Here is an 18,627-nt window from a genome sequence, read left to right on the forward strand (position 1 = left end):
TTATCATTTACTATTTTAAAAACATTTTTTTTTCGTATATCAAACATTGCCTAACTTACACTCTATGTATTACACAGCAACACAGCAATTATTCTCATTCTAATTGAATGTTGTAAAAGCAGACAACATCCCACAAAAACTAATGTCATAATACACACACACACAGAGTACACTCACATCTGCGGATGGAAATATAAGTGGGAAGAGGCAAGTGAACATTAAAATTATTTCAAAGAGAAAAGAAAGACCAGAGTAAATGAAGCATTGGATAAATTAACGACGAAAAAAACCAGTTGGCACACATATTTGAACAAACAACAAGTGAATAACAAAATCTTCCTCTACAGTATTTAAGCAACAACAATTCTGTTTTCTCTTGTACATGTAATGTATATATAGTTGTCCCATGAACTAAGTCTAATTTGCCCCAAAAAAAAAAAAAGAACTAAGTCTAATACACGTGATTGGTTCAATTATTGAGAGTAATGACATGGAAATGAATGAAGATTAGCTAACTAAGCAAGATCAGGAGCACACATGTACGTCATAAGCAGAAAAAGTAACGTTATAAGTAGTAGCCACCTTGTGTTCCTGCATATCTGAGTCTTTGATGAACTGTCACTGTGGTGGTGCCCTGCTCCTCCTATCACTCCATGAGGATTCCATCCTCCACCTGGCCTTGTCCTTGCCCCATTACCGCCACGGCTACCGGAGGAACCGCCTCTGGCTCCACCACCTCCGATGCCACCAGTGCCCCCTCTGGCTCCGCCACCGGCTGCGGTGCCCTTAGATGGTATTTTCGCCTGAGAAGATGTCGCCCTTCCAGACCCTATGTATAATATCATACTTGATACAAAGAATAAGATAATGAAAAAACAATTATCTTATAAGTTATATATATCAGCCGATCGTTCACAACCAATCTAGTTTTTATTTTAAAACATTAATTAAAAAACATCATAATATATATATATATATCCTCCTTTTCTTTTAAGGATCAAAATATCTATATTGAAGAAGGTAGCAGAGAAAGAGCCATATCTCAATACCATCGACGTAATGTTTACTCAGTGAAAATATAAATGTTCTTCTTTTTATGATTTTTTTATTAAAATACATATAAAATTTATATATTTACTTGTGAGTGTGAGAAAGAGGGAGAGAGATTTTATATAAGTAAATTTTGGTTTATTGGTTTAATTGTACTTATCTATGGTTATATTTCATACAAGAAAACAATTTTAGTCCACTTAAGTTTCAGTTAAAGCAATGTTGTTGTGTGAATCTATTTATTTCTCATTTCACTCGCATTATATTTTTTTCTTTTTGCAGGCTAAAAGAAAATCACATTGATATGTTTTACCTCTAATAATTTCTTGAAAAATAAAAGTCATTGAACACAAACTGATTCGTTTTCCTTGAAAATCACATTGATATATTTCACCTCTATTTAGTTCTCATTTCACTAACATGTTTTTAATGAAGCTGAACTATTTATATTGTTGAAAATATCCTGGCTCCAAAAAAAAAATAGCAATATTGAAATAACTAATTAATTTAATGCTGCACTATCTACAAATACAAATACTGTGGCTCCATTATTTTCAGTCCTAAATAATGTTTATTTTTCAATTTTTTACATATTTTATTTATAGCTTTATATAATATTTTTTATAGAGAATTTCAGTGCTTAAAAAAGAAAAATAAGTGAGTAAGCATTTCAAGATCCGTCACCCACCACTAGAAGCAGAAGGAACTGTGAGCCCTAAAGTTGGAGAGAAGTTCAAAGGAGGAAGAGCCGGCGATTCTGTGAATTAATGAAAAGAGAAAAGATGTCATTAATTGATTCTACCTTTATGCAATATTTGTTAACAATTTTCTCAAGAAATGTACGCAACATTTGTTAATGTGTTGGAATGAGCGCAGGAAAATCTTCCGAAGTTTGGAGGAAGATAAGCTCAAAGAATCAAGAAAATATGAGGAGCAGATACAAGATTCCAAACCTGAACACAGAGAATTCATTGACAGAGCTCCAGCAGATTCGCCATTAGCGAGAGGACAATCCGAAGACAGTGAAAGAAGTCTGCTACTGTTAAGAGGAAAGCCTAGGATCGGAGGCTCCCGAAGAAGATAACAGAAGCAAACAGCGACGCCGGATTCGGCGGCGGCATAGAAGGCATTGCAGCAGTTGGCAGAGGCGGCGTCGGCAAGATCGTTAGGCGGAGATGCAACGTAAGACAGACATGGAGAAAATAAAACGAGTTCATCGGTGCAGGTCGGTGCAGGTGACGTTACCGGCGACGCCGTGGAAGGTAGCTGTGGCAACGCCGCGGGGGGTAGCGATGGCGACGCCTCGGCGAGGAGAAGAGAACAAGAGACGACGATGAAGGCGAGAAGCGAAGGAACGGCGAATGCCATTGGAGACGGAGACGGTTGGCGAATCGTCGAAACTCGAAAGTCGAAACTGTAAAAGTTCAAGCATAGCATTGATGTTCTTTCAAGCTTTTTGTCAAATTTCTCTTTCTTAGGGTATATATAGTTATAGTGGATAAATTATTTGCAATCCCCTGGGGTGACCACAAAATTTAAAAAAGTAACATTTAGATATAAAAATTAAATAATCGGTTATTCTATTTAAGACTCAATGGACCTGTCCTCCCAGTGAATTCAAAAGGACAAAAATCTCCTGGTAGTATTTCTAAATATCACTCGGATATCAATAGTATTTTTTATTGGATATTTTAATATATTTAATTAATTTTAATTTTTGTAATTGAAGATTTTTAATGTTATCATTTAATACTACCTTTTTAAAATTAAATTTTTTATTTATCAATGCATTTTTATATTTTTAATATACATTTTATAAAAAAATTATAATTTTAAGTTTAATATTTTTCTCTAAAAATATCAAACTAGTTACAAAAATATATAAAAGAAAATTTCTGTCTATTTTTATTATTATATATTTCAATTGACTTTTGAATGAAATTATTCAAATAAATTTTGGTTTATTTAATTGACTTAAAAAATAAAGGTATTTAAACAAAAATTATGTTAACATTCACAATTTTTTTTTAAACTCAGTTGTAAATTTTTTTAATTTAAGCATACACCCACTGAGGAGATAGTTAACTCATTTACCTTTTCTTTTTCCTGAATAATTCATTTACCTTTCAGTATTTGCAAGCATAAATAATATATAGATTTTCATAAATATAAAAAATACTTGACAATATTAATTTGAAATCTTCCCAAAACCTTTTACATTAACAAAGAAATAAATTGTAATGTCTTGTAAATGTCAAGAAAATTATAATGTTTTTCCCCCACTTCCCAATCAGTCCCCGCATTCTTCTCCATTATTTGAACGGTTAAGACATCTTAAACAAAATTGCGAAGTTTTAACTAGTGAAGTAATCTATGCTAATCTTCTTCTTTTTTTGACCAAGTAATCTATACCTATCTAAACCAGCGGCCTAAATCTATTAAATATATGGGAAAGGATAATAAGTAAGGGTGATCAAAGGTATAGTTTGGTTTAGTTTTGATCAACACATGAACCAGACCAAACTAATCAATTTACACAAAAAATGATGCTTGATTGGTTTTTTATTAAAGTTGGTTTGGTTCAATTTGGTTTCTATATGAATCAAGTTTTATTTTTTTTTTTTTTTGACTTTTTTCCTTTCATATTCCAACATCAAGTCACATTCTTAACATGGAAATGAATATATATTGAAAATAAAAATATGTAAATTTCATTATCAATAAACATCAAAATATATGCATTGCAAGTAACGTTAAAACGAGTTAAATTTCATTACAAATTATTTTAATGTCTATAACAAAAAAATTGTTTTAAATCAATAAAAGGAAAATTATTTATCTAAAATTATTTAAAAGATCATTCTTGAAGTAACAATTGCCAATGCCACTAGTGCCTGTTAATTTCAATATCTGAGAAAAAAGAGAGAGGAAAACATGTGAAAATATGAATTCAAAAATAATAATCATAACAAATAAGAGTCATAGTACTTACATGTATAAAATAAAAATAACTGAAGATCCTTAATAATCAAAAGTTATCATCGTCATTTAGGATGACAACTTTAAGATCTAAAGGCAAAATAAACAAATAAATTGTAAACACAATTTATATTTAAAGGTTTCAAACTTGTTAAAATAAAATATTTATAAAGATATTACCTAACTCAATTTTCTCAATTTCCTCAATTTCCTCAACTTTCTCTTCAATATCACATGACAATGGAGTAGATCGAAACCAATTTTGTGCACATACAAAGGCTTCAACAGTCTTGGCACTCAATGAGCTTCTATATTCATTTAGTATATGACCCCCTATATTAAAAGCAGCTTCTGAGGCTACAATAGACACAAGCATAGTCAATACATTATTTAAAAGAATTCACTTTTCACCAACTAAGGATGTCAAATTTGTTGCACATTTTCTCTCTACTATCCACCAAGTAGAGGTCCACTTTTAATTAATTCTCAATATCATCATCTTCATTCATGACTTTGTCAAACTTCATTGCAATTGAATCTTTTTCATTCTCTTCATGAGAAACAACTTTCTTATTTTTTTGATTGAATATTGGTTGGACTTTTCTTTGTGCCATGAAAAGCCTTGTAATTTTCATACATTTTGATAAATAACTCTTTCACTTGCCAAGTATAATGTTCAGCCATGTCTTCATTGTAGAGTTTCTTTAAATTCCATTTCATAAATTTTAATTTATACCTAGGATCAAGCACCACTGCTATAAAGATCATGATATTCATATTATTCACATCTTCCCAATACTTATCACATTTTATTTTCATTTTTATAGCCATCAAACTTAATAAAGGATCATCACTTTCACACATACTTCTCAAGGATTTTGCCATCAAGCAAAAGTCATAAAAGTATTGAGATGATGTTACAAATAATGAGTCGAAGACATTTTTAGTGACACAAAAGATTTTTAAGAACTTTACAAAAACACATGCTTTATCCCAATCTTGAATTATAGTTTGCTTCACATAGAAAATGAGTTGGTGAAGCACAAATAAATTGAACTAAATTTCTAATTCTTTGTAAAAGACTCATTAATCTCCTTTAGCCCATCATTGACAACTAAATTCATAATGTATGCACAACATCTAACATGCATATGTTCTCCTTTCATTATGTGACCATTCCAATCAAATATTTTATCTTTCACATAAGCTATAACAATATCATTAGATGAAGCATTATCAACTGTAATGATAAAAACACTATCAATCCTCCAATTCAACAACAAACAACTTCCTATCAATCCACTAATGGTATCAACTTTATGGTCAGCAATTTTGACAAAAATTCAAAATTTTTTTATGCAACTTCCATTCATCGTCAATGAAATGTCTAGTAAGACATAAGTAACTCATGCTCTGTATATATGTCTAGCAATCAATAGTTAGACAAACACTTTGACGAGACTTGGAAAATGCACTCCTTAACTTAGCTTGTTCAAATAAAAAAAGATTCCAACAATCTCTAGCTACTGTAAAGCATGACGGAAGAGGAAATAAAGGCTATGCAACACTCATAAAATATTGGAATCCTTCTCCCTCAACAAATTTAAAAGGCAGCTCATCAACAATTATCATTTTAGCAAAAGCTTACCTACAAGAATTAAAATCAAATGCTATTCCTTTCAAACTAGTTCCACGGCCATGTCCATCCTCCATTTTCTTTTGTTGTAAAGCAAGTAGAGATTGTTTTGGATCTTTATTTCCAACTTTGATTTTCTTACATCTTGATTCTAGATGCATTGCCAAAATAGATGTTCCATTTGTTTTTTTTTTTTATGGCATGCATAGCCTACCCCACACCAATTACGCTTAGCTCTTGGAAATTTAGGATTACAACATTCAACTAAAGTAAAATGACTCCACACCCAAGACTAAGGTTTAGATGGTTTTCTTTTACTTGTAGTAGAATTTATGTCTTCTTGTTTTCTTTCCTCTTTCTCTTTTCCCTTCTCATTCTCCTTATCAATCTCTTCACCCTTCTCTTGATTTGATGTATTAGATGGAACGGAAGCATTGATGGTAGCAACATTGTTAGTTACGTCTAACCTTTTATTCTTTGATTTCTCTTTGTCAATATCGATTACAAGATTTATCTCAACTTTTCACTCATATTGGAAGCATTTCCTGTGCATTGACATAATGAAATTATTAATATTCATACCACTAGTTAGTGTTTATGTATGCTTTATAGTTTATATAATATACTAGTGTTTATAATAATAACAAAATAACATGCTTTAACTATTGAACAAGTTATAAGGTCACAAGGCGAGGGGTCCCTTTGGCTTAAAATATTTAATTTTTTTCAAGTAGTCCCTTATAGTCCCTACTCTCTAAGTCTCCATCCATCCACGTGGCCACATATACTATTTAATAATTTTTAAAATCTCAATTGCTTACACATCTTCATTCCCAGTGCATTTTTACGAGATATCCACTTTGGTCACCAGCTAATTAACTATATATACTATATTATATACTGTGTAATTGTAATTTTTTTTTAAGGAATAAATTTTTTTTTTTGGTAGCCCACCCGATTTACCAAAGCTTTGCCTCGACTATATCCGGATCCGACCCACGTCATGCACCTAGCATGGTGCGTAAGTCTCCCAGCGAGAATTTTCTGCATACACAAGGCTCGAACTCGAGACCTTGCTTAAATAAAATCGAGCTGCTTATCACTCAGATCAACTCCCGTTGGTTGAAGGAATAGAAATTAGCATGGAGAACAGGAGATACCATCTCTCAAGCCAACGTCATTACAAATAGCCAAATACAATGACTGCTTGACCAGTCTGATATTGAACCACAAAGGCAAGAGAGCCCAATTACGGTGTAATAATATAAAACAAAGAAGAAATATGCCACAAAGTCAAGCAACAATTCCTCCTACGATTTACAATATGAGCAATCAAATAATAAACTATTAAACCGATAAACTAATGTTTGGACGCATCTATAAAAATCATATAGGAGCAAATAGTCACATATGCAAATGGCCGCATAAAGTCATGATGATTGATAAACTAATAAATTTAAATAGAAGACAGTAAAGAGTAACAGATAAGAATCAACCAGTTGCAGTCATGGACGTGAAGTATTTCACTCTTCAATTGGCAATGACAAAACACCTCTCCTTTTTCTAGACTGTATTTGACTCTAAAGGCAATTAGTAAAATTGAGAAAAGTAAGATTAGGGATTCTACTAAAGTATTTTGAGTTTGGGTTGGACTTTAATTGAGGTTAAAATTTAAAAATAATAAACAATAATTAATAGTATAATGTTAATTATAAAAAATACATTTAAAAATATAAAAAGATATAATTCAAGTTTGGTGAAGGTTTCAAAGAAAAACAAAACAAAACCTGAACCAAACCGTTTGATTTTTTAATTTATAAAATGAAACCAAACCTTACTAATGATTAATTTTATTAGGTTTTGATTGAATTAGTTTTGTTTGATTGGTTTTATTCGGCTTTACTGCCCCTTGATAATTAGTAGATGTAGAGGCCATAAAAATGTGAATTTGTATTTCGATGTTGACATGAAAACTTTATTTATTAGTTATTAATAAATATATGGGAAAATAAAATTTGTAGTCCCTCAACTTTGTCTCATTACCAATTTGATCCCTCAAATTTAATTTTTATTGATTTGATCTTTTACATTTTTTTAAATTTTCATATTAGTCCTTTAAGTTTTAAAAAATAAATTTACTATCAAATTAATTCAATATGTAAAGTATTTTGATGATTTGACACATATATTTAGATAAATGAGAATGAATAAATTAGCCTTCAAATAAGTTCAATTTTTATTAATATTTTTCTTTACATTGTATTTTGTTAATTTATTTTTCAAAATTTCTGAGTTTGTGTTTTCTGTCCCTAAATAATTAACCTTTTTTCATTACTCTACATGACTGTCACCAATAATATGTTATCTATGCCAACCAATTTTAATAGTGGTATTTCTTATTTAAACAATAAGGCCCAAATTAATAATTGAGAAAAATATAAAGAACTACATCAATAAAATTAGATTTGAAGGTCAAAATTAATAACTAAAACAAACATGAGGAAGTAAAAGTTTTATCATCTTACCTAAATAATATTCAAAAGCACTCTTTTAACCTGAAAAATATAACTTATCTAAACTATGGGTTCACCAAACCCTTAGCTTAAAGCAAAGTAAGACAGACAAGAATCTATGGTGGATATGTGGTTTCATAAGGTATAATCACATGAAGAATCATGAAGCAGGTTTTCCAACATGGAGATTGTTGGCAAGTTCACATTAAATTGGATGAGTTGTTGCAAAGTAGAGCACGCAAACAAAACTAATCCAAATTGTTTTATCTTCGGTTATCTAACTGATCCCATTAATTCACAGCTCAACTACCGCAATCTTATTTGACTTCTCATTGCCGCCCTATTTCCCTTTATTAATTTTGCAAGCAGTCAACCTTGTTCATCCTCCACTTAATATAATATTACTTTTGTCTTAAATTATAAAATACTTTTAAGAAGATTCAGCATTTAAAATATAAGATACTTTGATGAAAGTAATATTTTATTAATAATATTTTTTTAAAATATTATCATTCTCATATATTCTCTCTTTTTAATATTTTTTAATAAATTGAGTGTTAAACGAAGGACATTTTTAAAAAATTTTATTTTTATTTTAAAAAAATATTGCTGTAAAATGTATGTAATGGGCTTTATTGACATATATAATTTTATCTAAAAGTGTCTTATAATATAAAATAGAAGGAGTAGCAAGTATTTATGTATTCAATCAAATAACTGCATTTAGCATCTATTCAATTCATAATCTTTAACACATAAAAAATATTTAAAATATTTTTAAAAAATTACTCCATTTAGTTTTATTTATAAGTTATTTTTAATATATTTTATTAAAATTTATTAATCATGTCCAAAATTCTAATAATTTTTTAATTTTATCCTTATTAGATATACTCTTTAGTCCTTTAGATGATATCTTTTAGAAACCTTACTTAGTTCAAAATATAAGCCATAAGTCAATTTTTATGATTTCTTGTTTAACTTTATCTCTCCTTTATTTATTAATCTATTTTGAAAAAAAAATGATACATTGAAATTTCAATTATCATTGTTAAGGCAAATATAAGAGATATTTACTAAGGATATAATTGAAAATATCTACTCCCTTCATTTAAAAATATAAGACATTTTTAACTGAATTTTATCCTCTAATAAAGTAGTTACTTACTTTCAAACTGACCCTATCTTTTCATATTTATCCCTATTAAACACCCTATAATAAATGTAAAGTCATTATTAATAGAGGCATTTTTGAAAAAAAAAATAATGATTACATCTCAAAACACTAAAAATACCTCACATTTTTTAACATTCAACTCCCCAAAAAGTGCCTTGCATTTTTTAACAGAAGGAGTGATTTTTTTAAAAAAATTTAATGTTTCATCTAATTTTTCTTGAAAATTATAAAGTAGTTATTAATGCCCTATATTGTAGTAAGAAGAATACTAGATACTTTAATAACATATTTTCTCTCTATTCACATTTAATAAGAAGTAAAAAAATTTTAAAAAAACTCAATGATGCAAAGACATGCCTTATACAGGATAAAAAATTTTCTTATTTACTTTATAAATACAGAAGGGAATAATATTTAATTGTAATTTAATTTAGAATCTGTATATTTTCTTCATAATAAAAGGAAAAAAAAAAAACAAATTATGCAAGAGTTCACGTATTAAAACATGCCAATTTCATGCTAAAAAAACAGAGTATACCAATCTTACCAACTTACTTCAAATTCTTCCACTTGGAACAGATTAGTTTGAAGTGGTTGATCTCCTAAACCAACTTCTACTTCATTCCCCTCACACCATTCCCTCCACTTCCTTCTATAAAATCCAAACCCTTCTACGTTCTCTCTCACCCAAACCATCAAAATTCAAAAATACTTCTGAATTTGATCGCTTCATTTCAGTTTCCATAACCCCACAAGCCAAAAAAAAAAATCTCAACAGAACAGAACAAAACAGAGTAATATGGAGCATTTTCAGCCAAGGTGGTTCTCTGTGGTGGTGGCCACCGTGGTGATGGTGGCAGCGATGGTTGCTCCGGCAAGTGGTCAGATTAGCTCCCCATGTAACACATCGATCATAAATACCTTCACACCTTGTATGAACTACCTGACGAACAGCAGCGCCGGCGGATCCTCCATGCCCACTACACAGTGCTGTGATTCTCTAAAGTCTCTCACCAGCGGAGGCATGGACTGTCTGTGCCTCATAGTCACTGGTAGTGTTCCCTTCCAATTACCTATTAACAGAACATTAGCCATCTCCCTACCACGTGCCTGTCGCATGCCACGTGTCCCTGTTCAGTGCAAAGGTATTTTACCCTTCTCTTAATATCGCTTACAATGAGTTAGCTTTGATCTTTCATTGAAGCAAATGAGAAAGCTAATGAGTTCATGTTCTGTTTTTTTTTTTTTTCCCCAGCCTCTGGTTCACCACTTCCTGCACCAGGTATTTCCCAATATAACATTTTCTTTCCCACTTTAACTCTGAGTTTGAATAAATAATAAGTCATGTTATTCCTTTTAAAAAAATAATATGACTTGTTATAAATTTTATATTCCATATCTTTATATTGATGTTAATTGATATCAATCACAGGACCTGCATCTCTAGGCCCATCTCCTTCACCGAGATCGGCTCCCTCTGGATTCACTCCATCTCCTAGCCCTCAAGGTATCTCTTCAATTCAATCAACCTTTCAATTATACTTTCTTAAAAAATTTTCCAAAAACTATATAAATTTTATCAACATCATAGTTTTCAGTTTATAATTCATCTTGACAGGTAAAAATATAATAGGTGTTCGGATTAAAAAAAATCACAATTTTAGATTTATAATTAATTTTGAGATATATGATGAATGTTTGAATATTTTTAAGAAAATTATAATTTTAACTTCTGAGTTCATAATTGATTTTACGTGTAATAGAGGCACTTGCATATATTTTCACAAAATCATAATTTTGACCTTTAAAATTGATTAACTTTGTTATCCAAACATATACTAACCTTTTGTATAGGAGAAAAATAGAGAGGAAGGAAAATTAAGAGAGAAGACTTCTAAATATAATAAAAAAAGTTACCATTTTTGGAAATTTCTTCTTCTAGTTTTCTCTCATTTTTATTTTCTTTTTACTTTTCTCTTCATTCAAACCAAGCCTAAATATCACTCCAAACATGTTATTAGACATGCCAAGACTATTTCACATGAACATGTGTATGTGTGGGATTACTAATTAATAAGCATAATATAATGTTGTTGTATGTTTGATGATGCAGTGCCTTCCATTATGCCTTCACCGCCAATGACACCTTCAGAGGCACCTGAATCAGACACAACCCCATCATCATCATCATCTCCATCAGTGGATAATACTAATACACCACCATCAACATCAACAACACCATCAACATCTGGGCGTACTACTAATCTGACTCCATCATCATCTTCTGCTATGTCTTCTTCCACTTTCTTACTTCTCATTGCTTCTACACTAGTTGGTCTTCTCAACTACTTCTACTAATTTCCCTCTTGTGTCAGTGTTCGTGTTCTGCATTATTCATGTGCTATTGTACCTACCATAGCCTGCAAAATATATTCTTATGGGTTGTGACTGTTGTTGGTTTGGAGTTTTGTTTTAGGTCATTTCAAACCCATGTTGGGTAGTTTTACCATTTATATTTATTTAAAAGCACTTTGTACTGCATTGTATATGAGTTTATAGAAATAAAGAACATTTTATTTTTATTGAAATATATGTGAAACGGGAACAAACATAAATAATATATGTTATGGGAATGGGAAGCTGCACTATTTACAGAGTCTTAAGTAAGTCCTATTTGGTGGCTATCCAATGTACAAACCTGTAGAATGGGGTAGGAGATCCCACCTGATAAGTGAGATGTGTAACACCATACTTTAAAAAAAAACAATATTTATTAAAACCCACCCTGGCTATCATGATAATTAAATGACAAAATTTATCTTTTAAAAAGCTTATTATAGTAGGAAGAACGAAAACTATTTTTTTAAAAAACGCTACCATAGCATAACATAATTTATCATGATAGAAAAAAAAAAATCAAACATGCTTGAATAAACTTTGTCATGGTAGAAAAAGAACTTTTCCTTAATTAAGTAAAACAAGTTTAAAACTGATTACTATGATAAAAAAACTTTAACTTAATAAACAAGTCCTACAATAGTAAATAATAGTTTACTAAATATAATAGGATCTCATTTCTAATAGAGTATAATTGCAATTTTTTTCTTTATAAAACCTAAAACAATATGAAATCAGAGTTCCCAGACAAAAATTTCATATAAAGATTGCTTCTCTTTTCCAACAAATATTCAAGTATAGTGATTCAAGTATCCACCTAAAATATTTAATATATTCCATTCTTGGCCCAAGTTTGATGCACAATACTTTTCACTGTAAACCTTAGTTCACAATATCTATTTAGGGCCCAAACATCATTTCCCAAATCTTTAACACTGCAAGGCAAAGCAAAGCCTCTATCAAAAAAAAAAAAAAAAGTTAAAGCAAAGCCAAAATTTGGGACGAACAACTTGACCAAAACAGTACAATACAATAATCTACATCCTATAAAAGTCCTATAATCCATTAAACATAGTCAAATATAAAAATTGATGCATATATAATTTTCAAACAAATATGAATTCCAGAAAATGTTACATTCTTCCAACCTCAAAAATTTCATACTGAACATAATATTATATATATATGTGTGTGTGTGTGTGTGTGTGTGTGTGTGTATCAATATTTTTAATCCCACTAGCAATTTATTTCCAAACAATAATTATACATATGCGAACAACATTTAATTGAAATAAAATACATACAACTAATCACAATACACACCATAACATGATAGTAAGGGCTACCTTTGCTCCTTGTAAACACATTTTCCCAAACAAGCTTATTAATTCCACCAACACACTAACACCATGCTCTGCATGATATTTAATAACAAGCATAATTAATATTAATGATTAAACACTAAATATAACATAATGTTAGGGTTAGATTAATTATCCTTATTAATCCAACACCCATCTTATCACTTAAACCTTTAAACTTAATCACTCCTATTATTACACCACTTTTAATATACCCATTAAATTTTTTGTCACCATAATTAATCTCTTGGTAACCTTAATTTTTACATCTAGTTAAATCCCAAAATCTAGGGCTTGACTTAAGCCACAAATCATCATTTAAATACCTTAAAACATTTTCTAAATCCAAACAAACTCCTAATTATCACAAAGAAACTCCAGTTTTTTCTAAATTTTATTTTCTTTAAAAAATTAAATTTACTATCACAAATAAATTTCTTCATCTCAATTACATTCTTATAATTCAATAACTTCATTTCACTCATTAGAGCTATTAAACAACAATAATTTTCTCAAGTCATTCTTAGTCTCAAAATTCCAATATTAAAATGCCTACAAAAATTACTAATATTCACATTTAATAATAAACCTCAAAATCAATCCATTTAATCATTGACATGAACTCCATTAACCCAAAATAAACCATTAAATTTGAAATATATCACTACCATATTCATAAATAATTATTTTCTTAATTAAAACCTAGCTTTAACTCATCAAATAAATTATTTGGGTAAATCTAAATCATACAAACTCTCATTCCTATCTCTTTGACTCCATTAAAATCTAAATAATTGCTAAAATCATCCAAACATTTGAAATCTACCAAACTCTAAAATTTTTGCCCATCAAGAAATCAGAAACTAGAAGAATAAAAATGACTAAAAAAATATTTAGAATATATATCTTGTCTTAGAATACTAAAAACCACTTTCAAAATATCTTATTATGAGACCTCTTCCAAGAATTCTCTCACCCGCGGGCTCAGTTTTTTCTCCCATTTCTCCCGCACTGGATTCGCGTCGTGCACAGGAAAGGAGAAGGAAATGGAGTTTGAATGATAGGCTAATGTGGAGGAGGGGTATTTTAATTGGTTTGTGGGCCAAGGCCCACGTGCCATCATCAGGCCATAGCCTTTTCCCCCCTTTCCCCCTTTCATTTTTTATATCTTCTTTCTTTGTCTTTTTTTTTTTTTAAATACAACAACCCCTACACATTTTGATTATATATATATATATATATATTGTATGTTGTCTTATTTTATTTTCTAAGATTAAAAATTCAAAAGATTAGGTTGAGTTTCCCTTTTTTTTAAGCAAAACTTTTTACTTATTCTCACTTTTAAAAAAAAATCATATCTCAAAATTAAGTCCTCAGGATTTAACTCCCTTTAATTAAATTTATATTTATTTAAATAACTATATATAAAATAATTCCATCATAATATTATTTAAATCATAAAAATAAAAATTGGGATGTTGCAAGATAGTTCAATCATGTAGTTCTGTTTATTAGATAATAACATGATATGTATAATTAGATATATTATCAATATCAGTAGATGTTAGTCTTAGTAAAAGGGGTGATAACCTCTTAAGCATAAAGTTTTGAATTTGAGTTCATGTAAATGTAAAAAAAATATCTTTAGGAGAGCTCACTCTAAATTGAGCACAACAATACTTGAATTTGACTTAGTTGATAGTCATATCAAAGATATACTATTAGTGTCAATTTTGGATGGAAGACAAAACATTATTCAATGTAACAATAGAAGTACAAAGCCAGGTATATATTAGATAATTAGGCAAACACTAGTTACTACAACAATCTGATGGTGGTGGTGGTGTCTATATATATATATATAATATATTTCTATCATGCTTTCTATTTTCTCCATTTGCTCATGCTATGTTCATGGTCCATTGGTGCCACTTCTCACAATTAGTGTGAAAGATCTTGAACTTACCTCTTTAACCCGGCAAGTTTTTTAGCCAGAGTTAACACTTAAGAAAAAGAAAACACATGCACAAGACTATATTATTCTTCACTTAAAAGAGGCAAGACTAGTCTATTTACTTAATCATTGTCTAAAATTAATCATCTCCATTATTGAGTCAAAAGCCAACTATTTTCATGGTCTAAAAAGGGTCAAATAGGAATTCTATATTTGATACAAACCTTAACTTGAGTTATATCAATTATGCAAACAAGCATTGTTTTTTATTATTACCAATTGTGATCGTGAATTCTAGAAGGATGCTTCTTCTTGTGAGATTTAATTGAAAAATCTTCACAATAATATTAATGTTACTATGTTACCTTCTTCCTAGAGCTAAAGTTGAGATAGATTATGGGTGTAATAGTTGTTTTTTTTTTTTACTTTATAGAAGTAAGAATCAAGCTCAATTAAAATGAGTAGCATCAAAACACATGGTATCAGAATAGGTTATATTAGGTAATAAAAAAATATTTTTAATAATCAAAACTACAATTAAACTAAAGCAAATAATTTAGAATTTAAAATTGTGATATATATTTTAGAATTTGACACGATTAATAGTTAAGATATTTTCATGACCATGAGGTTTAAAAGGATAGTTTAAAGCTCAAACACAATCTAAAAATACATCCCAAGTTATGGATCTCAATTTCAAGTCCATGATGCCATGGGTCATGATATTATAGTAATTTTGGATATTCCAACTATTATGAGGCAAGCCAATAATTTATTTTCTTGTTGTCCAACACTAAATATGTAGTATCAAAATAAGTTATAATAGATAATAAAAAATGCTACAAATAATCAAAACTACTAATAAACTAAAATACATAATATAAAATGCTCCTTTCCCAAATGTTTGAGAGGAGGTTCAAAAATAAAAATCATGCTAAATCAGAACAATGATATCAAATATGTAGTATAATTTAATCAAAAAGAATATTAATTATCAAAATTGTTATTAAAGTATAAGAATCAAGAAAAAATTTTAAATTAATGATTTATCATTTTCCTTTTTAAAATGCTGAAAAGGAGGCTGTAAAGATTTTGATCACACTCAATTAGAATAAGTGGTATCAAAAATATTGGTATCACATAAGAAGAATTAGTATTGACAATTAATACTGGTATCATATAAATTGTATCAAATATAAATTATCTACCAAAGAGTTAAGTAAATTACAAACACGTCCTCATTCAAACGAGGGATAAAAAAAATATTCTAAACTATTTTCATTCTTATAATATGTCATCATCACATCATAAACATGTATGAAAAATTCATGAGAATAGAGCTTCAAATGACTAATAAAATCAGCTACTAAATTCAAAGGACGTAGTCCTTGCAGAGTAGAAAAAGAAAAAGAAACAGATATAAGCGCACATACTGTACACACTAACATATATTATTAATTAATTCTAAAATATTTATAATCCATAGCCTTATAAGTGCACTCCATTCTGAATAATGAGCTAGCAAGTTACAAATCAAATGAATGAGATCTCTTAGTATGGTATAGTCATAGAAAATGTTGTTATTGCCATTGACATATGACATGACACTCAAATGTATCAACCCCAATGGTCTGGTGCCAACTTTTATTTGACCTTATAATTGAACCAGCCATTAACTCGAATAGGTTTGAAACTTACTAATTTACAATCTAGCTTTGATTAAAAAAATATGCTTAAATGCATATAAAAGTATGCCCTTTTCTGATGATCCCAAAATAAAGTATGGGTTACAACAGCGTTTATTATTATTCTATAAATTAGGAAAATATAATTTTTTTATTTAATAAAAATTCATATGTAAATAGATAAATTTATAAATTGAAAAAATAAATTTCATAAAAATAAAATTACATGCCTTTTGTTAAGGTTGTCGTGTGTCATCTTCAACACTAGATTGTTAAACTCATTATTTTAAAATTTGATATGATTTCTATTCAAGATATTCTCATGGCAAGGGAGCCCAAAAGGATGGCCAAAAGAATGCTTTAGACCTAGACATAATTCAAGCATACATCTCAAATTATGGATGTCAATTTTAGCTCTATGATATGATGAGCCATGATGTTCTAATGGTTCTGGATATTTTAGTTGTTCTTGGGTAGGCCAATAATTTCTCTTCTTATTGTCCAATACTAAATAAATTAATAATTTTAAAAAATTTAAATTATTAATATGAAGAATAATATAAATTGAACTAAATCATGAATAATGTATTTTTTTTTATAGCTAGGCTAGAGTTGAATACTTTCTTACATGAACAATTGCCTCATTAGGCTTTTAGCAAAAGTTAAACCAAACTAACCCAGAATCAAGACATTCAGAAAATTTTTTTTTAAAAAAAAGACCAATGCCCAAATACACACTACCTAAATGCACAAACGACTAAATGCACACTACACTATCCATATGCACACATTTGGACTGGACTCAAACAATATTAAGCCCAAGTACTAACAAATCAAACTGTTAATCCCAAAATTTTTGGACCTTTTAAAATTTGCAATCTTTACGGTGAATTGACTATTTTTATCTTTTAAAATTATAATGTTTCTTGGAGATAGATGCGCACTATTTAGATATCATTATGGAGGTCATATATCTCTCTAATATTGTCTCTAAAAAAATTATGAAAGAAATTAATAACAATATATATATTTATTTGTGTGTGTGTGTGAAGTCAATATCATTAAACTTAATAGTAACTTTTCATAAAAGTTGGGTAGGTATACCATTCTGATAAAGCAATATTCTTTTGTGCTCAAGAGAACTTTCTAAGATAATGTTATAATTTTGGAAAATCAGATGACAAATGGAGATTATGTTTTAAAATATTCTTTCAGCACTGAAGGCATAAACCACCAATCAAGTATGGACTTTGGCAGAATCCCAAAAAATATGAAAAGAAAACTACATGATCATGCTCAATCAAAACAGGCAGTATTAAAACAAGCAGTATCAAATAATAAGAAGACAAATGATAATAAAAACAGCCAACATTGCATAGCAGATGAGGAGAATTTTAAATTCGTGATTTACCATATTTCTTGACCAAATGTTAGAGAGGAGGTTACAAAGGGAACATAAGAAAATTTAAAGAAAAGAATAAAAGAAAAGCTAAAATACTTTCCCAAGAAAATTAAGTTTCCTCTATTGTTCCTTGTGAGAATCTTCCAGTGCCCAATTAGTTCGTCAGCTGCTTTCCAACCCATTGTAGGATGACCCTAAAAGATCACTAGAAAAAGTATAGGAAAAATTTGAGCCTGAAAAGCCAATTGCTCGAACATTTGAATATAAAGCCAAATAAAAAAGAGTTGCAACCCATCTAAAGCACAATCACAACCATGAATTTATTCTCCCTAGTCGGCAACAAACTATGAGTAATGCCCATCACTTGGCAGAGCAACAAACAGATCTCTTGGTATTCCCCCAAGTCGGCAATGGATAGTTTAAAAATGGTACATGCCAGAGAGCTAAGCTTGGAAAGTTCAGAGCCGTAGTGA

The 18,627-nt window shown here is 29.6% G+C and overlaps 2 protein-coding genes across 3 annotated transcripts; one reads left to right on the top strand and one right to left on the bottom strand.

The window, feature by feature from the left end:
• Nucleotides 1–410: 410 nt before the first annotated feature.
• On the bottom strand, nt 411–2,489 carry LOC129319505 (non-specific lipid transfer protein GPI-anchored 2-like). Of its 2 annotated transcripts, XM_054964606.1 has the most exons (3): nt 2,004–2,489; nt 1,739–1,807; nt 411–829 (listed from the first exon to the last, which is right to left on the bottom strand). In XM_054964606.1, exons 1-3 carry the CDS (start codon nt 2,485–2,487, stop codon nt 516–518), a joined length of 867 nt encoding a protein of 288 aa, XP_054820581.1. In that variant the 5' UTR covers nt 2,488–2,489; the 3' UTR covers nt 411–515. The 2 variants fall into 2 exon arrangements, with proteins under 2 accessions (XP_054820581.1, XP_054820582.1); XM_054964607.1 differs by lacking the exon at nt 1,739–1,807.
• Nucleotides 2,490–10,057: 7,568 nt separating this feature from the next.
• On the top strand, nt 10,058–11,943 carry LOC129320937 (non-specific lipid transfer protein GPI-anchored 20-like). The gene is made up of 4 exons (XM_054966624.1): nt 10,058–10,500; nt 10,611–10,637; nt 10,788–10,862; nt 11,469–11,943. Exons 1-4 carry the CDS (start codon nt 10,155–10,157, stop codon nt 11,711–11,713), a joined length of 693 nt encoding a protein of 230 aa, XP_054822599.1. The 5' UTR covers nt 10,058–10,154; the 3' UTR covers nt 11,714–11,943.
• The last annotated feature ends 6,684 nt before the right edge of the window (nt 11,944–18,627 follow it).

The sequence above is a fragment of the Prosopis cineraria genome, unplaced genomic scaffold (assembly GCF_029017545.1).
Source record: "Prosopis cineraria cultivar Desert tree isolate PC_DT_omini unplaced genomic scaffold, ASM2901754v1 PC9, whole genome shotgun sequence".
NCBI lineage: Eukaryota > Viridiplantae > Streptophyta > Magnoliopsida > Fabales > Fabaceae > Prosopis > Prosopis cineraria.